At 44.5% G+C, this 25,421-nt stretch overlaps 2 protein-coding genes and 1 long non-coding RNA gene across 7 annotated transcripts; 1 reads left to right on the forward strand and 2 right to left on the reverse strand.

Moving 5' to 3' along the window:
• Positions 1–420: 420 nt before the first annotated feature.
• gfi1ab (growth factor independent 1A transcription repressor b) lies at positions 421–3,858 on the reverse strand. The gene is made up of 7 exons (XM_057038440.1): positions 3,543–3,858; positions 2,933–3,435; positions 2,207–2,386; positions 1,394–1,761; positions 1,111–1,248; positions 861–1,026; positions 421–745 (listed from the first exon to the last, which is right to left on the reverse strand). The coding sequence occupies exons 2-7, from the start codon at positions 3,042–3,044 to the stop codon at positions 567–569; spliced, it is 1,143 nt and encodes a 380-aa protein (XP_056894420.1). The 5' UTR covers positions 3,045–3,435; positions 3,543–3,858; the 3' UTR covers positions 421–566.
• Positions 3,859–4,690: 832 nt separating this feature from the next.
• evi5b (ecotropic viral integration site 5b) lies at positions 4,691–23,529 on the reverse strand. Of its 5 annotated transcripts, none has more exons than XM_057038429.1 (19): positions 23,303–23,529; positions 19,643–19,832; positions 17,866–18,090; positions 17,691–17,765; positions 17,456–17,581; positions 17,210–17,353; positions 16,114–16,203; positions 15,872–15,969; positions 15,546–15,606; positions 15,412–15,465; positions 14,523–14,555; positions 13,972–14,130; positions 13,184–13,315; positions 12,047–12,187; positions 11,811–11,969; positions 11,175–11,321; positions 10,847–10,942; positions 7,823–7,918; positions 4,691–5,994 (listed from the first exon to the last, which is right to left on the reverse strand). In XM_057038429.1, the coding sequence occupies exons 1-19, from the start codon at positions 23,452–23,454 to the stop codon at positions 5,716–5,718; spliced, it is 2,457 nt and encodes an 818-aa protein (XP_056894409.1). In that variant the 5' UTR covers positions 23,455–23,529; the 3' UTR covers positions 4,691–5,715. The 5 variants fall into 5 exon arrangements, with proteins under 5 accessions (XP_056894409.1, XP_056894411.1, XP_056894410.1 ...); XM_057038431.1 differs by lacking the exon at positions 23,303–23,529 and adding an exon at positions 21,511–21,877; XM_057038430.1 differs by lacking the exon at positions 14,523–14,555.
• On the forward strand, positions 22,877–24,682 carry LOC130528758 (uncharacterized). The gene is made up of 3 exons (XR_008951386.1): positions 22,877–23,140; positions 23,267–24,338; positions 24,433–24,682. It is a non-coding gene; the product is annotated as an uncharacterized LOC130528758 (long non-coding RNA).
• Positions 24,683–25,421: the final 739 nt, after the last annotated feature.

Genomic DNA, 25,421 nt, shown 5'->3' on the forward strand with positions numbered 1-25,421 from the left:
TATTTTTCGTCATCCGTATAAAAACTGCTGTCATGTGTAAATTCGGTCACACCGTCTTGCTTTTTTTTAAAATTTCATTCCTCTTAAAAAGCACAAAATTTGCTTCAAAATTAAAATCAAAACGAAATCGCAAATAAAACGCGCCAAATAAATAAAATAAGATAAAATGAAGTGTTATCTCCATTGATCAAATCACTCTCTGAGGCTGTTTTGCCAGCAGGACTTTACACTGAAAACAAAACGCTGATTTTCATCTCTGTTTCCCGTCGATCCGGTTATTTAAGATGTGTAAATGTTGGAAGTTGAATTCCCACCGAGGCCGGACGCGCTTGCTCACGTCGTGCGCGCACAGTCCTGCGGGATTTTAGACGTGACATAATTAGTGTGGCCAAATTAAATGACCAGAAGAATACTCCTCGATAGTTTTTTCCCCCCATTTTTATTTAAATAAATTATTAATGAGCTCCCTGTACAGCACACGCGCGCTGAACAGGAATAAAAGTGACTCTTGTTCCAAGAAATGTCCTCTGCCGAGGCAGATGGCTTAAAAGAAATGAAATTGCGTTTCATTTCAGGCCGTGTTGCGTCTCTTTGTGCCTCCTCAGGTCCACCTTCCTCTGGAAACCTTTGCCGCAGAGGTCGCAGGCGAACGGTTTGTATCCGGTGTGTTTCCTGCTGTGTGTGATGAGGTTGGAGCTCTGGCTGAACGCCTTCCCGCACACTTGGCATTTGTGTGGTTTCTCACCTAAATAAAAAAAAAAGAGAAGGTTTTATTTTTCTTCTGATTGTTTTTTTTGTTGCCAAATCTATAAATAAGTGGGGCTTTTACGCACAGAATACAGATAAATCCCTGCACTCGCCTGTGTGGATGAAAGTGTGTTTCTTCATGTCGGACTTCTGGTGGAACCTCTTCCCGCAGTACTGGCACGGATAGGGCCTCGTGTCGGAGTGGATGAGCAGGTGCGTGGACAGCGTGGACGACCTCTTAAAACTTTTGCCGCAGATTTTGCAGTCGAAGCTTCTTTCCTTGAAACGGACGGAAACCGGCGCCTTAGTGAATAACGGCGAAACGGGAGCGCGATCTGCATCATCTGGAGCGTGCGCGGGTACCTGAGAGTGCACGGCTTTGTGCTGCTCCAGGCTGACCGCGTGGCCGAAGGTTTTGCCGCAGATGTCGCACGCGAACGGCCTGGTGCCGCTGTGCGATCTGCGGACGTGCACCTCCAAACCGTGCGGCGTCGAAAACACCTGGTGGACAAATTGTGTGATTTGACTTCGATCCTTTGCTCCATAAATGCGTCCACCTGACCTCGGGGTGATTCTATTTTGCAGCCGCCGTCACAACCACAAATCTTAGATGATCGTAGCCTTTATTCCACGGGCTGATTCTTACCTTCGTGCACTTTACGCATTTGTAAGCGGTGTTGAGCATCAGGCTGGGACACAGCAGCTCGGACTGGGCCCGCACGCTGTGGGCTTTCGCACTCAGGCCTCTGTCGGGGAACATCAGGGCAGCGGTGTGTATCCCATAATCCCCGTACGGATCCTCGCGCACAGTCCGCTCCGCGTAAAGGGACGAGCGGCTCCTGTCGACGTAGAAGTTCACCGCTGGCGCCCCTCCGGACGCCGGACGGAGGCTTTGGTGCAGCAGCGGGGGCCTCAGCGCGACCCCCGGGTAGCTGCTCCACTCATACGGGCGGAAGGGGACGGTGAAAGGCTGGGTCTCGTCCACCAGAGGGGACATGGACTTCTCGGAATCAACTGGAGGGGAAAAAACGGATGAAATTTTAATGAAACCACTGACATGGCGTTTGCGGGGCGTTTTCGGGGGCCCCCTTTGGGACCCAAGGAGTCATGCAATGTTCTCTTAGGGAATTCGCTGATTATGGGGCAGTCCAGGACTTTAGAAAGTATTACTGCGTTTTAATTAATCGATTTATTTATCCTTTATTTTGCCAGGTTAGGCCCGTTAATCTCAACGAGCTCAACGAGAGCAGCAGCACAACGCAAATCACTTATTTCTCTGCTCAACATTGAAGGGCTAACTTTGGAATATTGTTATTTTAGTGTTCTCACATCCACAAAAACGTCCTTTAAACTTCCTCGATCGTTCAAGGCAAAAACGGTGTCGTGGCGCTAAATTGCCACTGAAAATAAAATTCGACAGAGTTGAGAGCGGGTTTGTTTTCGGGTCTGATGTTCGTACCAGGTGATGCGGAGGGGGACGGCGGGCTCCAGAAATCCTCATAATCCGAGGAGCGACCGCACAGACTGTCCGCGCAGCTCAGCGGGGACTTCGGGGAGAACTCCGCCGGGTCGCGGAGGTCCGGGGAGAGGCTGAACGGGTCCACCGGCGGCTCGCCGTCCTGTGGCAGCCTGTCGGCTTCTGAACGGGAAGGACGTGAGGAAATCTTCACTTTTCATCCAACAGTCCGAGCAAACCAACTTAATCTTCACATATTGTATTTTAATTCCATCGCAGAATGAGGCACATGTGCTGTGGAGTACTGAGATCTGGGGGAGGGGGGGACAATAACAACACTGCGCAAAATGTTCAAAAACGTTTCGGTTGGTAACACAAATTCCTATTGCTCTTATGCCAAATACAAATAGCAACAATGCTTATTTTAAAAGGCATCGCATCCTGTTTTTCACGACGTCATTTTGGCTTTAGATAAAAATTAGATGGATTAGATTAGATCAGCAGTCCACTTCCGTTTCTGTTTTGCAAAAAAATAAATCTGATTGAATTTATACAGCCGTGTTACTTGCATAAACTTGCATAAACTACCTACAACAGCGCCGTTGGAATATAGGAAATACGGAAAGTGTCATAACGTAAACTATTATATTACATCACTATTGTATTTAAATGTTAAACATTTTGAACGGCTTCAAAAAGAGGCATTAAAAAACAAAGTAGCTATTTTACCTGAGCATATGTGCGCCAGAATGGTGTCCAGCCGACTGTAATCGTCCTCCAAAGTGCGGTGCTGGTGGTAACTGTGCGCCCTCTTGCTCTTCACCATGAAGGAACGAGGCATCTCTGAGGTGACAGACAAGCTCCGCAGCGGCTGTGGAAACTAAGAGGAGTCTGTTCCCTCTGCAAAGGTTAGATCTCCTCTGATATGGACAGTTGTGACACCAAGTCCTTTAAGAGACCTCAAAGTGGCTCCGGAGCATGCGCACGGGCCGTGACAGGTGTGGGGCGGACAGGTGTCTGCAGCCTGCAGCGCCTCAAAACAGACAAACAAAGACAAAACAAGCCACGGGGGGGTTTGAATGTGAAGAGGAAGATATTATATCACGTGTGCTTTATTAAAACTCGTTATTTTATCTAACCACTGTTAGCGTCCCTCTGGCGCCGTGTTCCAGCCGGGATCAACGCAACGCCTCACCTTATCTGAGGAAACACCGAGGTGCACCCTGGGGCGCCTAAAAGAAGAAAACAGAAGGAATGTAGCACAGACCACTTTAAGGAATGGATTATTTTTATTTTTTATATTTTATAAACGCAGATTAGCTCCGATTGCGCTGAATACCTTTGGATTTTATGCCCGTTTGTCCGCAGGTGATTTGGGGGCCGTGGGTTGTTATTATGTGACAGCCAGTCTGCGTCCACACGCCCGAGGTGGCAGTTTCACATTCTTCGGAAGAATGAAGCCCACCTGAATAACACAAGTCGACTTGTTTTCCGTTTGCGCACCACCCCTGCAGCCCCCGGTCAGCGTCATTACGCAGAAGAACGGCCCCGTTTCTTTCTTCCTGCTCACCCGTTTGAACGGGAGCGCCGCGATGGAGGCGCTGGGGATTTAAATACAACTTTGATTTCTCTCTCCCCAGCATTTTCCTCATGCTGAAAAAGAATGCTGCGTAAAAATCACATCATTTCTCACCATGTCACACCCAAGCAAAAAAAAAAAAAAGCCCGGTTGAGGAACTCTTTGTGATCCTCAGGTACTTTTTTTTTTACACTTGTCGTTTTGCAAATCAGCCATGCAGTGTCAGTGCGCGGAGGGCAGGAAATCAAAGCTCTGCGTGTCTCTGCTTGATTAGACACATGGTCGTGGCATCCGGACATCTTGTTGGAGGAGATATGAAGCTCGAGATGATAAATGTAGAAGCGTGCCGGGTGTGCGTGCAGCCGGGCCGCTGGCTGATAGGCCGGGGATAGATAATACAAATTACAATAACGTCATTTAAAGGAAACCTGGAACCGGAGTCTATGGATAAAATGTCTCTCATTCTCATGGCCTGGCTATACTTTCAATATTATTTACTATATATGATTTATGATTAATTATGCCAAGTTTAACTCCCTAAATGAGCCCGATAAACATGCGCATATAACACGTGTTTAATATGTGTAAATGTCATCAATCACTGCAGAGTTGCACAAAAATACAGAGTCTTTTGACCAATTTACAAGTCTTTTGACCAATACTCTTCAGCATATGGCAACAACGCAGCCCTAATAGTGCTGGGAAATGCAAGACAAGAGGACTTTGTTAAAATGGAGTTTTCTGTTTTAAATATTAGCAGCTGAAGACGAGCTCTGAAAACCGCTTGAAATCACTTCCTGAGAAGTCAATCTAAGCCAGTATCTTCACAAAGGAAGGCAGCCGTGCTCGTCTGCACGCTTCACCGAGAGCTCTGCCGGCTGCTTCAAGAAAACACGTCGCTCCAGGAGTTCAGCAAATATTTTATTGTGACTTCATCGCTCACACTCACACAAAACAATCTCATTTCCTCTCCAAAATTGTGCTGACTGCTCCATAGTGTTGCCATGGGTGTCCTTATGGCACCAAAGACATAAAAAGTGCCAAAATGTGTCGATCTCCCATCACATAACACATTCTGTATCCTCTCCGGTTCAAAGGAAAAATCAGGTGAAGCGTCTGGATACGACAGTGATGATGATATTTTCCCTGAAACAGGAGATAATGTTCAACGCAGGTGTGTGAAGACAACTGAGCACATCTGGATGCTGCGATGGGCTAAAAACGGCGTGTGAGCTTACTCCGTTACAGAGCGGGAAGCTTCATCTCCCAGTTTAGCAATGGGGTCATTCGATTTTTGCGCAACGCTGCGGTCGCCTAGCAGGCGCCACTTTGCCTGCTAGCCTCGCGTTTACGCGCTACAGTCACTGATCTGGTCGGAGGAGCATCCAGAGATCTCTGTGCAACACTTATAGTTCCAAAAACGAAGACGTCGTCCGTCCCGCATTGATGAATCCCTGTCAAAACATTTCTTTTCTTCTTGGGATTTTATTTTACCACGATACTAACTTAAGTCCCTTTTTACATAGTCGTAAGCAACAGATATATATGTTCAAGTTCAACGGGGACTGGAGCAAAACAAACATCGACATATCTACATGTACGCAGACATTCGCATTGACCACGTGGTTCAATGGAATAAGGCATGTGGCATAAGAAGGCAAAAATAGTCCCGTGGTGGCGTCTCAGAGCAAGCTCGTCGACGATAGACAATAGTCTCCTGCGCGGTCGGCAGTTTGGAGTAACGGCATCGAAACGATCCTGATGTTGATTTATAAAAATCCATAAAATGTAAAAACACGTCGGATGAAGCGTGAGATATCATAAAATATCTGCGTCTCTGCTGTACCAACAGGGGGCTAATGGCCGGGCTAAGAAAATGCATGGGTGTAGTGCCACATAGCAAAAACAGCTTCTCAGGCGGAGAACCTGCCATTCACACTGTGGTGGACTTGTGGCTGCTGCTCTGAGGTACAGATAGTCGCAGAGCCTCGTCGTCTTCCTCCTCCTCCTCCTCTTCTTCGCTGTCAGTGTCTTTGAGGTTGGGGCGTAACCTGATGCGGCCGCCGCTTCTCTTTTGGCCGTCATGTAGGGAGTGTTCTTTGACTCCGTCTTCGTCCGACGAGCCGACATCTCCAACGTAGTGGTTAATGATGTGGATCCCATCAAAGCTGGCTGGATTGCCCAATCCCCTCTGTCCCTTTAAGCAGCAGATCTGAGAGTGAGAGAACAGGGTGTTAGCAACACACACTTAGCCCAAACAAACAGGCCTCATTAGTGAACATGTGATGTGGCTGCTTATATTAGATATTCTGGCCTTCACGGATGGAAAACACACAGGCTAGATGTATGACGTGTGTGTAGGACTCGGTTCAGACAGATATTTAAATTAGGGGTGAAAAGATACCTCAAGTGATTCAAGTACCTTGATTACATCTGAATCGAATCGAGGAAGTTTCTCTGCCTCGAGTAATCGCTTACGTAAATGTCAAAACTCAAAGTACGGTGCTTCCCACAGCCTAACGGAGGAGGGGGAGGGGGAGGGGGAGGGGGGAGGAGGAGGTCGTGATGGTGTTTGGTTAAAGGAGCGGGAAGATCGAAGAGTTGAGAGAAAGCAGCAGGAACGGTGACATTTTCCAAAATTGTCCGGCATTATTCTGCCTCGAACCCGTTCACGTCAAATTTACGTTGCCTCTGTCGCAGTCATACCCCCCCACCCTTCCCCTGCTAATGACTCCTCTTTTTCCACCAACTCAAAACTGGTCACCCTCCTCGTGTGCATGGAATCGCATCTCAGCCGATACGTTTTAACCGATTAACTGAAGAGGTTTTCAGCAGAATATCTGATAACTGAAATATTGGATAGCTGCGGCCCTCATTTAAAACCAGCCGCAAACAGAAACTGTCCCATACTGGGTGTGCACCGAGTCTCCACCCCCCAGTGCATACATGCATGCGCTGACGACAAATGGCCTGAAAGGGTGACAGCTTTACGTTCACAGCAGGGTGTTACGGCTCACCACCATTCAGCTCGATACAAATGGGTCGGGGTGGGGGGTGCATCATGGTGGAACCAGTGGAGATCAAAACAGTACAGCTGGATGAACTCACCTCAGTCAGCCTGCCATGTCACAGACATGTAAGTAGAAGGGGCCAGTTTAGAGCACAAACCAGTACAAACCCACTACAGCAGCCGTCTGAACGTGGCGGCGTTGGTGCCACGTTCAGAGGAAATAAAGGGGAACGTAGGCAAGTCACAATTTCCAGAAATATGATGCATGTTTAATTTAAAAGCACGGAGGCGGGTTGGTGAGGCAACTGAGAGACGCTACCGACGACGTAGACGTTCGAGTCGAGTGATTCATCGCAGAGTGCAAGACCACCACCGAGAGAAAGCAAGAAACCATGTGAGAGGGGAAATGACTAAATCTGCTGTGCACAGACACATGTGAACAACACTTGCAAGCAGCTCTCTGCTTTTTTTCTTTCTTCGTCTTAATTTGGAGAAAGTAAATGTTGAGACGGTGTAGGGGGGTGAGGTGAGATACTGTGACTACCAGGAAAAAAAAAATATGCAAACACACCCTGTTGTAGCCAATCTTCAAAAACATAGACTAGTTCCACGAATGGGGGCCTTTTATATCCATAGATCGAGTTATGGTTTATACATTTTTGTGAGATTTTGTGCTCACTACTGCTGTTTTAACAAAAGAAAAAAAAAAGGGGAGCTTTTTATAGGCGGTTTCAATGTGCCAGATTCATCCCTGATTACATCTTATGTGACAAAATGTCTTAATGGTCAAAGTGAAAGGCTCATTTGAGCTGAAGTTAAGATGTCTGCAAGAGATGCAATGTGATCTCCTTACAGGAAGCCTTTGGGTGCAGTTAACACTTATGATAGCTGGTTAGCCTCACAGGAAAAAAGAAAACATCGCCTTGTGGTGTGAAACCCTCTGCAATACCAGATTAAAAACACCAAACGCAATCTGACAGCTGAACGTGTAGAGGGCACGGCGATGCAGCATGAGCCCCGGAGGTCTCACCTCGTGTTTGAGCTCTTCAATCTGGCTTTTGAGGTCACGGATGTACTGGGTTGAGTCTGTGTGATTCAGCTGACCTTGGACCTTTCCTTCTTCCTTCTGTTGGCAGAATGAAACAGCATTATACAGCGTCGCCCCTGACAACAAGCTAAAGCACAACAGTATAGGCTGCGCATATTTACAGCTACTGCAGCCAGCTTGTGAAGTAAAAGCAGGATGTTGTCCTTGCAAGGTAGTAGGGCAAAGGTATCAGGGGAAACACTGTCATTTGTGCTTAATTTCCTCCAGGGGCCCCAGAGATGAGACTGGTTGTTGGCTTTAACAGTTGCACAGTGATGTTTACCCTCCTCACTGAAGACATCTGCAGGACTCAAACCTCAATCCCTTTTGAAGCTGCTAAGTCTAGAGTGAGACCAGTAAAGGGTGCACATAGGAGTTCAAACCGCAGGCTTCAGCACAGAAACACAAAAACAATAAAGGCAGATGAGCACAAAACAGGGGTGGGGTGTAGAAGCTGTAACGCCGTGATAGCGACTCTCCTATAGCTGTTGAAAACATCCCGAAATACCACTCGCGTGTTTGACTCCTGCGGTGAAGAGAGGTTAAATATGGAAGGCCCCAATAGTCTCTTTTTTTTTCACACAAAGGAACCCAAAAAAGTGAGATTATTCCAAGAATCAGTTGTTTTTGAGGTTTAGTTGCTCCAAAACGCTGCAACGAAGAGAGACAGGCAGTTAATGAGACTTCCTCATGTTCAGCTGTGTGAGTCGACAGGTGTCAGGCTGTGGCTTGAGACGCCAAACAGTCGCTCTGTAACGTCTTCTTCACTCCCCGTTCTATTTAAATATTGTTTGGCTCTAATAATGAAGACAGATACAGGAAAGAGGGGACTTCTTGCCATCTGAAAAACATGGGAAGTGAGCAGGTATTCAGCGTACAGAGCAGCCTACGTGGAAAACTGCTCTTTGAATATCACAAACATCATTATCGGCACATCGCGAAACGAGCGCGCAAAGTCACAGCTTAAAAGAAAAATTCACAGCTACAGCAAAACGTGTTAGCATGCGCGTCGAAACCACACATTGAAACAAAAACGCTGAAAGTTTTACATTCACGCGTCGGTTTTCACTCAATCCAGATTCCAACAAGTGACACGCACGACGTGGATCCGTCTCACCGTGCTTACGTTCACGGCCAGGACGTTGGCTCTTTGTATAAATCTCTGAGCATGTCACCACCTTTGTAAACCTCAAAATAAACCATGCATGTCACTTTTGGTGGAGTTTCTCCTTTAAGACTAGAAACCACTTCCTATCAGTTCAGTCACGATGCGGCTGTGGCAGTGAAGGCACACCAACGCTGGCGTCCTATAGGCATCATCAGGACTTATCAATAACGTGTGTCTGTGCAGTCAATCTCTGCAGGAGCATCTGGTTTTATGAGGACCTTGGTGCTTCAGGTCATTGGGAAATAAACCCTCCTTCTTCCGATCCGCAGCGCTCTTTCCGTCCTGCGTCATCAATCTATATATTTAACGCATCTTGTGATCTCAGCGTTGACAAATGGACAAATCATGCCTCACAGAAATATTTCTGGAACAAAAATAATAGAGTAACAGTCATCCAGTTAAAATACGCAGCACAGCAAAATTTAAACAGGAATTCACTACAGCTTTAACGCACCTCGTTTATTTATTGAGGATAGCGTGAAGCGGTAAAGCGTCTGAGTGTGTGAGCTGGACGAACGTGGACATTCAAGTTTACTTGGATGGGATCGCTGCAGAGAACTGTTGTGTGTGTTGCACCATTACATGTAGCCAAACCTCAGACCACACCGTGATGGTGCGAGGTGATAAATGAGGTGAGGTGTCAAATGGATGTAGAGTCCAAACAGATAACGTGAAATCGCCTTCGTCTCTGATGACACCGAGATGTGTGCGCGTGCACCCCGGTCGGGGGCCGCAGGGGGTCAAACACCTTGTTAAAAGTCCTCATGAATTCCACCCGGTTGCAGTTATTGACTCTCATCCGAGCACAGAGGCGTCGCACTGCAACTGAAAAGTAGCAGCGGCAGGTGCACGACCACACCGGCCACACGCGCAATCTTGATGCAGCAGCTGCTCCGTGTGGCTGTGAGACGAGGCGCCACGAAGGCGTGCCGTTAATACCGTATCAGATTTATCCAGTTTTTGGAGTTCTCCAGCAGCGCTTGGATGGGGAATTCCATTGGTTTCCGTTTGGTCGCTTTTCCTCCCCGCCAGAAGAATTATGGGACGCGTTTGTCTATGGAAACCACAATCTATCGATGAATTAAGAAGCAGCTTCCGCAGCACGACCCGTCCCGCTTTACTCAAATAAAAAGCTGTGTCGGCAACAAACAAATGTTGCATCCTTAATACGCAATTTACTGATGCCTGTTTCTTATCAGGCCTCACAGCTGTGTGCTTGCAGTCACACCAGAAGCCAGTATTTGTTGTGGTCACCCATGTTGTGTGTAGCGTTACTTATGTTTGAGGATAAATAATGGTTACTCTTGTTCGTAAGACCTCATACAGGTAGTAAGATTTAGCTTATGAGTTCACTGATTCAAGGAGGGGGGTTTGTTCCTTGTATGATCTCTTGTGAAGAGCAACTATCTGTACCAAACTAGTATTTAAGTGTTAAAATCAACCCCTCTATTAAAATCAGTCTGGCAGCAGGAAAAGATTTGTTTTTTAAAAGTACTGATAATATCAGACCATCTGTATCATCAGCGGTATGTGTGCGTGATTTTATCAGCAGCAGTATTTCCTTAGCAACACTTGCAAACAAGCACTTTTAAAGTGAACTTTGAAATTAGATTGGTGGAAGGAAGTGTGACGATCAGAAACCAGCCTGAGGATTTCAGGCTAAAACCAATGCAAATATGCTGTATTTGTGTACATGATGCTCCATGGCTCTTTGAGATCAGCAACCGTGTCTGTGAAAATCTGGAAGGCCTCAAAGGCAGTGATTGAGTTGTAATTTCAACCAGGAAAACAATCCTCACTTGAATCTCGAGCTCTGAGATCTGTTGCTGGAGTTCAGCCATGGCAGCAATGTTGTCAGCTTCCCGCAGCCTCACTGCCATCACCTCTTCTTTACTCTGCAGGAAACCAACATGTCTTGTTTACCAACAGTGTGATGCCATCGTGCTCTATTTAAATATGAAATGGGCACATTAGCTTTTTTTTTCTGTTACCAGAAATCTAACAGTAAACAGACAAGACCAAAAGCAAATGAATCCCCAAAAGCAAATATTGTTTTCTCCATCTTTCATTGGCACAAATGTAATATTTTGACATAAATCAGCTGCAATCATTTGGGCATAACTGTACCTTGCATTCAAACTCAGCTTGTCTCCGCTTGATCTCTTGCAGTTGCACGTGCAGGTCTTTATTCTGAGTGGTTAGTGTTTGCACGCACTTCTGGAGGCAGTGATTATCCTGCTCAGCTCGTCGCAGCTGGTTATTGTGAATATGGTTCTGTGGACGATTGAAGATATTTTTTTTTGTGCTAAATGGTCACTGTAATCAACATGGTGAAAAGTGGCATGTTGGTATGTGTGGATCACGCTTTTCTGAGTTGGGCGAAAAGACCACTGATGCCCCCTACAGGACAAAGTCTGACAGTACAGTTGGAGAAGGCCACTACTTTTGTGTTTATAACATGTTTGCATTAACATTTTTCATTAAATCTTCATCAATCAAATTTATAAAATATTAAGATATTGAAATAAAATGGCTGCATGATGTAGGTCCACTGCTGACATTTAAATGTTTTTACAATCCAGTGATGGAAGTTTGATTATATCTCAAGAGGTAAACTAATTATGAAAAACTAATTATGAAACCTTTCACAAATAACATTGACAAATGCGTTAGATATATATTTTTTGTTTACTTTTAATTTGCTGTGACTGTGACTTAATTATGAATGCCTGAATAAATAAAGCTACCGCGGCGAGCGCTGACCTGCGTCTCCGTCTCCAGCAGCCTCTGTCTGTTCTCTCGCAGCACCGCCTGGGCCTCGGCTTCACGCAGCCTCACACTCATCAGCTCGTCCTGCAGCTCGCTTAAAGTGTTCTTCCTTTGGTTGTCTTTCCAGCGGCCCGCCGTCCGTGCCAAATGGCGCTGACAAAAGGTGCCCGGCTCGGTCAGTTTAGCATAGCATTGTGAAACGGGTGGATCACACTTGAGCTGGCGCTTACCTGCCAATGATCTTCCAGATCTCTGACTTGCTGCCTCAGCTCTTTTAGGCCAGTTAAAGCTTCAGCCTCTCTCAGCTTCACTGCAATCAGCTCTTCTTGCAGCCGTGCCACATTAGTGTCATCAGGTAATGACGAGTTCCTCTGAGCAAGCAGGATTATAACATATCATTTGAATATAATAAAGATTATATATATGCCATAGTGGTACAACCACATATTGATGAACTATGGTGCTTAATTTCTTCAGAAAATTAAATTTTTATAAAGGTCAATATTTGAGACTAATGGTGTCACAGACTAATTAAATATTTAACTCAAAACACAGAGGTGTCAGAGCCTTTAATTGGTCTCAGTCAGGTTCAGTAGGGGGCACAATTGGTTTTGCTGAACTGACAGTTCATAAACAACACTGGGAGCAAAGATGGGACAATGCAAAAGCTCATTGCTAAAGAAGCTGGATGTTCCAGAGGCCTGTGGCCAAGCACATTAGTTTAAAGTTGAAAGGAAGGAAAAATCTGGTACAAAAAAAGATGCACCGTCTACGTAGATAACAACAACCTTGAGAGGACTGTGAAACGATTCAAAATAAAAGTGGGGGAGTCATAACACTGCAGTCAGAGTCAAAGCTTCGAGAGCCACCACACTCGGATGTTTCCAGGACCTGGGCTACAACTGTCAAAGTTCTTTTCTGAAGCCTGAACCAGAGACAAGAGCAGAGGCATCTGAGCTGGGCTACAAACAAAAAGGACAGTTGCTGTTTCACTTGGAAATCAAGGTCCCAAAGTCTGGAGAAGAGTAGAGGTGCACAAAAGCCAAGTCGAGGGTCAAGCTTCATTCTACAGTGGAACCAGTACTGGGTTTAAGGCCAAGGACTCAGTTGATCTAAACCCTGTCAGGAATCTATTGGGGATTGTGAGGAGACAGAGACAGTAGATCCAACAATGAAGAAGTGAAGGTCACTATTAGAGCAACCTGGAGATTCCCCATTTTAGGGAATGTTCTAATTTTCTGAGACCCCACTTGTGAGAAAAGATATCCTACTTTTGGAAATTGCTGATATGCACTTTTGGATGAAATTCTAATTTGCTGACATAGTTCTTCTAAGCAAGACTAAAACTGTGAGTGCGGGGAACCCACCTTTTCCATGTCCAAGATCTTATCTTGCATCTCCTTGAGGGCACACTGAGACTCGGCCTCCTTTAAACGGGCCTGCACCAGCTCCTTCTCCAGCTGCAGGACGGACTCCTCAGAGTACCGCGGGGGTCCCTTCTACAAGAGGACACCAGCTTGTGAGCACCGAGGGGACAATGTTGATGCCGTTGAACTGCACAGCCCACAGCAGCTAAAACAATTCCACTCAATTGCATATTATCACAACGGTTATTTGAGAAACACCAGCATCTCAAGGTTTTAGAAACCACAATTCATATAAGCTGACATCTGCTATTTGCCTGCATATAAATAATTCAGAAAGAGATTATGTAAAATGCTGCTGTGCTTGTATGTCACCATCAAGAAGCAAACCATCAATATTTAAGAGCGTGAGGCCAATAGATGGGGAGTCTTCTGAGAGCAGGAGGCCGTACGTGAAGACGACCACCCGCACGCCAGAGACGTGAATGGGTGCATTTCTGAGGATGCACCAGGCTGTAAATGGTGGCTCGACTGTGCAGTAAAGTGTGTCCCAGGTGTGCGAAGAAGAGGTTCCCCAAAGCCAGTGTGAAACGTGACAAAAGCCATAATCTGGGTGGAGGTGAGGGGAAAACTGTGACGCGTCAGACTTGATTCGAAAACATTTTTCGGCTGCAGCAACGGGACAGGAGCGATCTGAGGTGTCAGTAAACGAATGGACCGTGGACACATCCCTGTCACCAGGGTCCTGTCCTGCTGGATCTGAGCTCCTGGGACGCCCGGGCCCTCCTTACCGCATTGGGCTGCTGCTGCTGCTGTTGCTGGAGCTGCCTGATGAGCGTCTTGGCCCGCTCCAGCTCAGCACCGGCCTCCTCGCTTTGCTGTTTGACTGTGGCCAACTCCCGCTTGACTAGGTAGTTCTCCTCTGCTTCCTGAGCTCGAGTCACTTGTCCCTTGGGACATAACCAACCAAGGATTGGCGGAATGAGCATGACAAGAAGGGAAACGAGAGGGCGGAATGTGTGGGCAAATGTGAGGAGGGGGGGTTTCTAAGGGCATGCTTGTATTAGTTCAAGCAAAGTGTGATTTATGGTTTCATTTTTTTTTTCATATAATTTATAAATATTTCACTGTGTGCCACAGTTGAGTATGCCATGCAGGTTTTTGCAAACTGGTATTATTCACATGTACGGTTTAATATATTTCCAACAATCACTGGAGTTCATCAGCTTCTGCATTATTGCATCTTTTGATGTGCTAATTTTAAGCATGCAATGCTACACAAAGAGAAGAAGAAAGGGGGATGGTATAAGTAAAAAGGGTCGAGAGAAAATGAGGAATATACCTGGATCAATCTATCTGCCAGGGAAGCACTTTCCTACAAAACAAAAATATCCACAAAAGACAGCAGAGACAAACCAGAGGACAGTTTAAAGCACACAAAAAGAATATCTGATTGATTCACAGAAGAAATGCAATGTTCGTTTCCCCTCCCCTACGGACTGCTGCTCACATTCAGGGTAGAAAAGGAACATTGCATGCAGATGTGGGTGAAAAGTTGCAAATAAGCTGGTGACAAGGTGAAAAATCAGGCAGTGAGCGAATGTAGAGACCAGTGGGAGACAGAGGTGTACAGGAGAGCTCTCGCACCGTGCGACAACAGAACACAGACGGCGTTACGGACCTACGTGAGCGTCAACCGAACAAAGGTTCTGAACTGTTTTAGTCCAAGCTCTTCAACAGTTCCGGTTAGTAATGCCAGCTTTACGGGAACTCAGGCAGCCTCGAGGTGGTTTTAAATAACAAGAGTCGGACCAGTGTTCGTCCTACAGGCCAGCACAACCGAGTGGACGCCCTCTCTTGACAACACATGCAGCAATAGAGCCCATTGGCCGAGACACAGGTGAATGCCGTGCAACCTGGCATGCAGTGCTTTGTTTTAACTGAAACAGGCAGCTGCTTTTACGATCCAAACTTGTTACAGTCTTAGCACCAGCGCGTGATTTTTTAATCATTTACAACATGATTCTTGCATCTGATAGTCGGTCAGTCCATCAGACAAAACCAGGCTGGATCATGTCAATGGATGACTTCACCATTGACGGAGCCTTGTTAGTGAAAGACAAGACTCCATCAGTAGCAGATGGATGAGATATGAGATATGAGCATACGCGGCAGCGTGGGTTAATGTGATGTTGACGGGCAGTAGTGAATGTAACCGCCGCTGCACCTACTTTCTCTAGCGTGTCGATCCTCTGCTTCAACAGCCGGTTCTCTGTCCGCAGCCGCTACAAAAAAAGGCAGCAAAAATCTCACTCAACTGATCAAAAGCACTTTTTTCTTGCCTAACCGATCAATCTTTACACACCTTTATCTCAACTTGCTCCTCCATCTCTTTAGTTTTGATTGTAGTGTATTCTTTCTCTAACCTGAAAGACAAGAGGAAACTTAAAATCACGAAGCTTGAAAAAAGTTATGAAACTCGTTGCATTCGTTTGTGAAGGTTAATTGGTACAGCGAACAAATCCCAAAATGCTACGTTAGTATTTATCAACTACAGGTTAAAACCACTCCATTTAATAATATATACTATTTTATAAGTTTAAAATAAACAGAATGCATGGACTTATTACAGTCCCAAATATAAGTAAACTTTCCGTAATACAAGTATGATGAACTGAGAGTTGTGCTTACTTTTTCATCTTCTTGCCATTGTATTTAACTTGATAAGCAGCTTGGATGACCTTATCTGGACCACTGTCAAACTGGTGAGGTATGACCTTCTGAAAGTGCTGTAAGGGGAAAAAAATAAACCAATAAAGGTTTTATAATAAGTTGTGCAACAGAATCACAAGTATACATTTACAATGACAATGCAGGAAAATCTACATTCCTCCTTAGAAGTGTGGGGGGTTGCCATTATTCCGATGGCATACCTGTAACATTCCCTCCATGTCAAGCTGGATGAGTTCAGTCTGATTCATCTGAAGGATTGCCAGTCCTACACGGAAAACTATCTCCAGGCCCTGCAGGTAGGAGTCAAGACAGAAGTGCTGGTGAATGTGATTTGCTTTGAGTTTATTTGCAAGTAAAGAAACACCAGAACATAACATGTCAACGTAGACCACAATATTCGTTATCACAAGGGGGCGCTAAAGAATATGTTACAGCATTTAAACTGTTGCCTAATAATCGCTCATCTGACAGACAAATTAATGTGTGTTGTACTTTATCCACAAGTACATTGCAAATGCTATGACATTTTTTAATGAGGACCTTGAACCTGGTGATGATCTGTAAAGAATATTGTTTTACAAAAATAAAATGGTAATTTTGAGAATGGAGCAGACACTATCAGAAAAAGCAGGAAAAAAGAACATAATTCTAATTTTGTACTGTTTTATATACAGAAGAATAACTCTAGATGATGTACAGTGATCCCTCGCTATATCGCGTTTCATCTTTCACGGCTTCGCTGCTTCACGGATTTTTTTTGCGAGTCGTTCATTGCAGTTATATATAATCGAAGGTGGCATATCCGTTTATAAAAATCTTCTTGCTCAGAAAAAGAAAGAGCGCCAACAACTACCCAAAACAATGTTCTTCTCTCGGAGAAAGACTCCTGCGCCTTCAGTAGAAACAGACGCTACAGCGGAGCGGAGTCAGGACGAAGAGGCACAGCTGGGACTGAAATACGCCAGTGACAATGTTTCCAACCTTGTATTACTATATTAAAATTATTGTTTTAAACAAATTTTGGGCTTTAAAACAGGTTTTGATTTTTGGTTTCATTCTATAGTTCAGTATTGCATTGTAAAATAATAAAAATAAAGCTGACTACTTCACGGATTTCACTTTTTGCGTGTTATTTTTGGAACGCAACTCCCGCGATAAACGAGGGATCACTGTATTACCATAAATAATGACAATAATATTGGACAGTGTAAAGATCTTTGCTTACAAACTTAGTACGGTTAGTTTTTACAGAGTGTGTGATCTATTGATTAATTAGCAAAAATCTTTTCAACCAACCTCACACATGAAGATGTCAAATATCCTTGTGGCAATGGGCAGCGGAAAGGATGTGAGGAAAATAGTGAGAAACCAGGAGGACGCATACATGGAGGTATGAAAGCTCTGAGCCTGGAAGTGCATGTGCAGCTCTGGGAGTTGTTCCTGAGAGGCGAAAACAGGGGGCTCACTCTTGTCACCGCATCACTTTGCTCTACCTCTATCGCTGCCAAACTGGAATTCTTGGTATGGGTAGCAAGGTTTTACCTGGATCATAAATTCAAACTGGTACATGCACAGTCCCAGTTCAGCCATGGTGGGTTTAAAGAGCTCCCGTAGTCTGTAGTCCTGCATCAACTTAACAAAGACGCAGAAGGCCTCCTCTTCTGGCATCTGAGTGAAACAGCATTAAATCAAACCTCAGACGATTCTTTCTCCGCTTCACATGAACCTGTTGCGGGGTCATGAGTCAGTGTGTGTGCTGAGGGTATAATTATTGCACCTGCATGAGCAGCAATCCCACAATGAACGCACTCCCCTGACAGTAGCCAACCTCACGGTCGACCAGGGAATAGGCCTGTGGTGACAATAAAAGACGTTTCAGTCAACAGCCACACTGGCGAGACCCAACGCTGTACATCTGCGTGTTATCAGAGCACCTCTGCAGACGAGCCCACCTTCATGACATTGAAGAGCACCTCCTGGCCGAGGCTGTCCTTCTCCTTGAAGAATTCGTGCTCGGGATAAGTGCGAGCGATGTCTCTGCGAATCAGCTTTTCGCAGGGCGAGGTCATCTTCAGGAGTTCTGAGTATTGATCCTTAATGGGCATATTCTGGGCATTGCACAACAGCTGCCACACTATTGCTCGAAAGTGGTGAGGAACACCCATCCTGACAAGTTCCTGTTAAAAAAAAAAAAAGAGCTTTAAATTAATCAATTTTAAAACAATGATTCAAATGAGCAACTGTCAATTTCTCATACCTGCGCCTTGCAAACAGAGAAGAAATGTATGCATTTCATTATGATACTTGGCAAATACATCTGAGTCAGTGAGAACATACCTTTTTATTGTTCCCATATATTAACACTGATACACATTGATTAAGCAATTTCCTGTGTCTGATGACAAGGAGCCCTGGTACTTCCTGCTGCAATGGGATTAGTCAGTGTGTGTGTGTGTGTGTGTGTGTGTGTGTGTGTGTGTGCAGCCCAGGGTGCATCTGGATCAGAGGTCCACCCACACAGGCTCTCGTTTCAGATGACAGATTAAGCTTTGTGCTGGAACAAAAGAAAAGCTGCTGTGTGGGGCTCGCAGCTGTCAACCGAAATAGCCAGTGACAGGCTCCAACATACAGTAGAAAACACGTCCAGAATGCTTTAAATGCTCTGGGTTTGCAGGTCTCTGGGGGGGGGGGGGGGGGGTATTTCAAAGCATCAGCTCATGAATAGTTTCGCTTCCTCAATGTGAAACCAGTAGCTTAAAGGAGCAGAAGTGTTCCCTCGGTCATATGATCAATGCTCTGCTTAAGTTTAAATTAAAAGGTTGTTATGATTTCTGGTGGTGCTTTCTGGCTGTTTGTAGCAGTTCCTCATTTACTCAGAGAATCCTGTCTGTTTGCAAAAGCTGGTTGTTTACATTCACATGTATGGTTTAGTACAAGCTTAGCGCCACATCCATCTTCAATAAAATAAACAATAAAATCCTAGTCAGATGAAAAGTTTTAGAAAAATTTGAAGGATATAAAACTGGAGCGCGATACAAAGGAGAGATTCTACAGCCTGTACTTTTAATTAATGGGGTTAATTTATACAGTTAGATCTATATTGATGGGACCAGTGATAATAATGGAGATGCAAAGTGACTAAGAGGCATATTTAATTTAGAGCAATGTATTAGAGAAAAACATTTAGGCACTCATGAGGAGAGCCAGAAAACAAATGCTGTTTGTAAGATTTTAATAAAACTATATTAGTCTAAATATATATACTACAATGTGATTCATCTACCTTCACTGGAATCACCTTTAAAAACAGAAAGTTGTTGTTTGACCACATGATGTTTGGTTTTTCCTGTTGGATTTAGTCACGTTGTCACCTCCAATCGCCGCCTTCATTTGCACTTCTACTGTATCCGTGTATACTTTGCATCAAAACAGTAGTTCCAGTCAAACGGCTTCCAAATGTTAAGTCAACACCTCGAACCAACTCTGAGTTATTGATTCATTTTATGTCTCAATGTAACGAGGGATCATGATTTTATATTGAGGTAGATGAGGGGTAGCCAACAGCGCATGCCAGTTCGATTTTATGGATGTTCTATGGTGTTTTTATTCTTAGGATACTATAGTGAGGTGCTATCAGAAGTGAAACTCTTTTCAATATAATGATTGGCCGATTCCCTCTGAATGCACCACGAGTCACTGTAAATCAGCATGGCCGCTCACTGCACCCACCTTTAGCTGCTTCTCCTTCTTCTTGCGCACCTCTTCCCACTCATTGACGATTCTTCCCCACAGAATCCATGAGTCCTCCTCTAGGTGGGACAGGTTGGAGGAGGCGGAGGAGCTGGACACCAAGGAGGAACCACTGTTGCGCCTGGAGCCATTCATGGAGCGCAGAGACTTGCTGTCCGTCTCCAGAAGCCTGCAACAAAGGCCGGGTCAGAGGACTCGTAACCAAGGACACACCTAAAGAATGATGCACATAACATCTGCTCATAAATATGATGACACACCTTTTCTCAGCTTCAACTATAAATTCACATTGCCAATGAATAAAAAGGAGGTGTGTTACAAAACCGTCCATTTGCTGTTAATAATTACTTTATATTACAGTTTCTAATTTTTTTCTGTTTAAACCCTGTGATACTGATGTTGACAGGTATGTATTAATGATAAACTGGTGATATCTAGCATCCGAAACCTCAAAAACATGCTACTCTTTGAGGCCTAATCCAGCCTCAATGCCCTGCAGATGAACTACCCTAAAGTGGCCACACTGTGGAGTGAGTACTTCGAGAGGTTTGCGATGGTTCCCATGGGCACCAGTCTCTCCTGTCTTGTCCAGAACTTTTAAAAACATCCATTGGTCCGTTTGTGTGTGTGTGTACTGTTCTAAGCACAGCTGGTACTCACACTGGAGTTGCAGTATTCAAACAATAGACCCACTCAGAGAGTAAAGAGGTTGAGAAATAGGCTGATGGCTGAAAATTAAATAAGTTGTAACTGTTTCTTTTGTTAATTTTAGCCACCAGTACAGGTTAGCAGACTGGTGCTTTGTTCATTTTTTTGCAAAGACCATACATTCAGCTAAGTGTAATTCCAGCTCATTTTGGATATTTATGTATTTACAGTGTATTTGTGTATTTTCCACATTATTACACTAATCAGAATGTAGCTTGTGGTAATAATAAAATGGCCTGATCTAGGGTCAGTGTTCAGTGTAATTCCCCAAACGTCACGGCTCGCCGACGCTCATGACACACACACAAAGGCTCGGAAATGTGATCTTGGAAAAAGACTGGGGCCTCTCCCCTGAAGTGTGACGTCAGCAAGGGTGCTTCCACCACGGCTAAGGTTACAACCCCATTTGGGTCAGGTGGGAGGGAGTGAAAGAGCAGAACCAATCAAACCAGTGCTAAGATGTGGTGTTCTGGGTTTGTTTCTGGGATTGTGTGGCTGTGATTGTGCTCTTGTATGAAGAAATGATTACAGCTCAGATTAATGGTAATTAGAGAAGGTGATTAGTGAAGGTAAACCTGGAGAATCCGGCACTGCAGAAAACACAGGTGATGTTTCTGGCAAAACTAAAGAAGCTCTAACTGCTATTTTATTCATATCTCCTAATATATGACACTACCAAGCACCAGCAATTGTCATCAATGGTGTTGAGAACTTAGAACTTATTTCAGATAACTTTGTTTTAAATAAGTTTTGGCCTTCGCAGATCCCGAGTCTGGTTTAAGCATTAAAGGATCTGGCCATTCGTAACTATTATGGAAATACACACACCTGGATTTGACAAGAATTGTTGCAGCAGTTCAGGCATTCATTGTTCACAATACAGGATATGAGCAGGACCACTTACACTTCGCTAATAATTTACCAGTGACCAAAGACCAGCGTCAAGGTCCAACAACTCAAATCAAAATACTGTATTTCAAAGACTGTATTTCTCTAAATTGAATATATCGCTGTTAGTATTATTAGTCAAAAGGCAGAAAAAAGACAAAAAGCAGAACAAATATGTTGTTTAAATGTCCTGCCTTCCGATTGCAACTCAAGTTGCTTTGGAATAATCTTAACACAACTTTGCAGCTTACCAAGATAAGCTCATGACGCAGTCCTCATGTCGCTAATGTCTAGAAATTCTGGAGCGGTCCATGATATATCATCATATGTCCAAGAAAGGTCCAACTCCAAGTGAGGCAAGCTAACAAATATTCAGCCTTTTTATCTGCCCTAAAGGGTACAAAGGCCTCACCAAATACACATGTAGGCACAAAGTTTGCAAGGGAATGCTCACGATTGGCTCTGCTATTGTTGCGCCTGTCATCCAAAGGAACCAACAACATTGGCTGATCGCTACGGTTTCACTGGATACCATTTGCCCAATGCTTCTGAAAGTCTTAAGACATTGCTTTTGGTGACAATTGTCTGAAGCAGCAGCTCAGACCAGCCTGATTTGTGCTTTCACCACCGCACAGCAGCGCCACACTCTAAACCGGGTTCCCATGTGAACACAGAGTGCTCTCGCCACGGATGAGAGTGGCAGAGGAGGAGACATTCAGAGTTGGAAACAGAGGCATTGTGTCACCCTTCAACAGAACATTATTCAGATGGGAACAATGAGCACCTCACGGCCAACGTGTCTTCCATTACAACAGCCCAGTGTCATCACTGTAAGGGCCTGTATCTGACTGTAGTCTACAGGATTTAACACACTTTCGCTTAGTCCAGCGATCTCCATTTTTAAAAGGCTGAAATCATGGAAACACCTGAACACAGCTCACTTTAATAGAACCCTCAGAATGGCCACAAGCGGCAGAGGTAACAGCTGCGTCACCCACGCATGCAGAGCAGCATCAATCCAGCATGACAACTTGCAGTTGTCTCTCATACAGCCAGACTGTGGAGAACTGAACAGAACCTTGGAGCACGGAAGAACTTTTGCTTGATTTTGCGGTTCACTTCAAGAAATGACAGAGATAGAAACACTTATTTTAGCTGCGGATGCAAAATAATCCAAATTGTGAAGGTTTCCTCTGCGGGTGTAGAGACCACTGATAGACGTCATTGAAACCAAATGGTTAAAATTTCAGGTGTTCTCTGCACTACTGTGAGGGTTCTCACGGGACATCTTGGGTGTTCAGAGATGCTATTCTGCACTCTGGTTAGTTATTTGAGTTACCGATGCCTTTCTCTCATCTTGAACCAGTCTGCCCATTCTCCTCTGACCTCTCACATCAACGGGGCTTTTTTGTTACTGCTCACTGGACATCTTCCCTTTTTTGGACCATTCCCTGTAAACCCCAGAGATGGTTCTACGTGGAAATCCCAGGACAGCAGTTCCTGAAACAGACCAGCCTTTCAGGCACCAACCACCAGCTGCATTCAAAGTCACTTAAATCCTCTTTCTTCTCCATTCCGAGGCCGTTTAAACCTCAGCCAGTTGTCTCGACCACGTCTACATGCCTAAATACATCGAGTTGCAGCCGTGTGATTGGCTGATTCGCTGGAGAGTCAATGGGAAGTTTGACTGAGAACTTTAAATGAAGAGAAACGAGAACTCTGTGCACTTCCCTTTCTTGTTCTTACATGAAGCTCTTTAAAAGCACAGCTGTGTTCCTGACCAGCTCAGGGACAGAAGGCAATTCACAAACAACATGAAAAGCAGGTATCGGCATGCAGTCAGGTGGTGAATGGTGACTCAGAGGGAAAGTGTGTCGATAGGTAATAAAGATTAGCACTCGTGAATAAAAAATGTGACGAGAGGACAGTCTTTATGCTTTTTCAGCTATGAACAAAAACCTGATGACTGTTAAACGTGGTATTATTTAATATTATCAAATATTCCAGACGCTCCGCAGAAGCTTCAGAGCCGGACGGGCTTACCTATTCTGCTCCTCAAGCTTAGCGAGCAGCTCCACGTCATCTGGGCTGAGCTGAGCGGGCGTGGATGGCGACAGGGCGGGCGAAGAAAGCGACGTGGAGGAAGAGGTGGCAGTGGTCTGCAGGGATGTGGGTGCCGCCACCTGGTTAGCCATCTGACTGACCGTGTGGGACACCGAGTTCTTCACCCATGAGAGAGTCGCACTCAGCCTGCCAGAAACCTTGTCTGTCGCCACCTGCGGAGGACGGGAAAGAAGCGGGAGAAAGGAGAAAATGATGTCATGCTTGGGTGAACTGGAGGCATCCGACTCCTCGGCCAACCTTTAGTTGGCTTGGCTGGAGACGCTCTGGATTACTCTGCATTTATTTGAGTGGACTGGAATTCAGATTTGAAATGCTTTAAAATAATACTCTTAAATCTTTTCTTATGGTACAGATTTGTGTCTGCAGTTGATTTCTTTAAATTACCAGCTGGGTAATCTAGACGCGCTGATATTCCTGCTCTTTACAACGTTAACTTGGTTGATAATTAATATGGTCATGGTTGGGGTTTTTAAACTTCTTCTCAACAGGCTGAATTTAATTTCCTGAATTACTTAATGTTGAAATGAGGGTTTACATCACTGGTGCTGGATGAAAATTACGCTAACTCATAAATTTATAAGCAAGAGCTCAGCAAATATCACGTGAGTTTTTAAAGCATATCAACAGCAACAGTAAACAAAGGTTTCGTCCCTACCTGCTACTGTATAATCCAAAAAAGTGGTTTTCAGCTATTAACACACCATGGAATACCGAAGTTGGGGGGAAAATTCCAATCGATTGGAATCTAAGTGAAAAGTTGTATCCCTTGATCCGCTGTTCCCAACCTTTGATCAATAAATTGAGGCAGTGCATTTGAGCCGTATGCTGATCAAGCTGTCAAGAGGGTCAAAGTGCTGCAGGGCTCTTGAGAGCTTCATCTAAAATCAAAGTACACAGGAAGTCAACCTCTGCACTCAGAGAAGCAACTTGTATTTGGAGGCGGAGGGAAAAACCAGTAGAAGTTTAACATCTAATCAGAGTGGGAGGTCCAGATATAGTCAGAGAAGATATCATTTCATGCATCTTTCAAAGACGCATCAACTTATTAGTGTTAAAAACCACCAACAAAGGAGGGGGAGAAAAAGGAGACAAAACTTTAACCCTGTTGAATCTCCTTGTGTGCAAAAAGGGTCACTTAACTGTCAATAGAATGATCTATTAGCACCATATTGTTGTGAATTCTGTGTTTTTAAACATATGAGCTTCAGGTGTTGCTATAAAAGTACAAAAATGCTGAAGCAGAAACTATAATCAAGCAAGAATTGTATCAGCGTCTGGTTAATTAAAGAAAATTAATGGAAACAAGGCAGCAAAACATATATTGATATGGTTTTTGAACCACTACAGTCAATAAAGCAACAATGAAGCAGAGGCCTCAATATTGATACTGCCACACTGCTTCTTCACACTCCGAGGTTACAAGCTCATGAGGATCCGCATCAGTAAAAGACGTGTCCTTGCCACAGGAAACACAGGGAAAAAAGGGCAACTTAGCACATTTTCCACTGAGACAGCAGAATGGCCAAGCGGATGGTTAAAGTTTAAGATGTTTACGTTGCCCAGCAGCCAATGAATATGTATCCACGTGAAGACAAATAAACTATGACAGGGAGTATAGACATACCAAACAATATCTATCAAGAAAGGTGAGAGCCATGATACTAGTGTGAAAGGCTGAATTCTCAGCCTGCAAAGACCTTTGCATGCACCACTGCACCCAGCTAGCTTTGTGTTTTTGTTTTAAAATCAAGAGGATCTAAGAACAGGAGGCTTCCTCCCACACTGGCAATTTCTATGAACTAACCAGAGACAAGACTTTTTCAAGACTATGACGATGATTTAAAAATCCAAAAACAATTATAAATACAAGTCACTTTAATATTAAATACCATTTAAGACTAAATTAAGGACCTAAATCAATGTCCCCATTGGCTCCATTATTCACTCTAACTGTATTATTTCATCCACAACTGTTGAAACACTGTCCAATCCACTGTGCAAAACTACATTCAAGAAGCAGCTCTAAACTCTAATTATC

The sequence above is a fragment of the Takifugu flavidus genome, chromosome 7, assembly GCF_003711565.1.
Source record: "Takifugu flavidus isolate HTHZ2018 chromosome 7, ASM371156v2, whole genome shotgun sequence".
Classification (NCBI taxonomy): Eukaryota; Metazoa; Chordata; class Actinopteri; order Tetraodontiformes; family Tetraodontidae; genus Takifugu; species Takifugu flavidus.

What these genes read in the sequence shown, in the direction of transcription:
- gfi1ab (XM_057038440.1), bottom strand. Translation starts at nt 3,044, where the DNA reads ATGCCTCGTTCCTTCATGGTGAAGAGCAAGAGGGCGCACAGTTACCAC. An exon ending in GTCCCCCTCCGCATCACCTG is followed by an intron (nt 1,762 to 2,206) that starts GTACGAACATCA and finishes TTTCCCCTCCAG; the next exon opens with TTGATTCCGAGAAGTCCATG. An exon ending in ACAAAGCCGTGCACTCTCAG is followed by an intron (nt 1,027 to 1,110) that starts GTACCCGCGCAC and finishes GTCCGTTTCAAG; the next exon opens with GAAAGAAGCTTCGACTGCAA.
- evi5b (XM_057038429.1), bottom strand. Translation starts at nt 23,454, where the DNA reads ATGGCTAACCAGGTGGCGGCACCCACATCCCTGCAGACCACTGCCACC. An exon ending in AGGAGCAAGTTGAGATAAAG is followed by an intron (nt 15,466 to 15,545) that starts GTGTGTAAAGAT and finishes CTTTTTTTGTAG; the next exon opens with CGGCTGCGGACAGAGAACCG. An exon ending in ATCTGGAAGATCATTGGCAG is followed by an intron (nt 11,970 to 12,046) that starts GTAAGCGCCAGC and finishes ACCTTTTGTCAG; the next exon opens with CGCCATTTGGCACGGACGGC.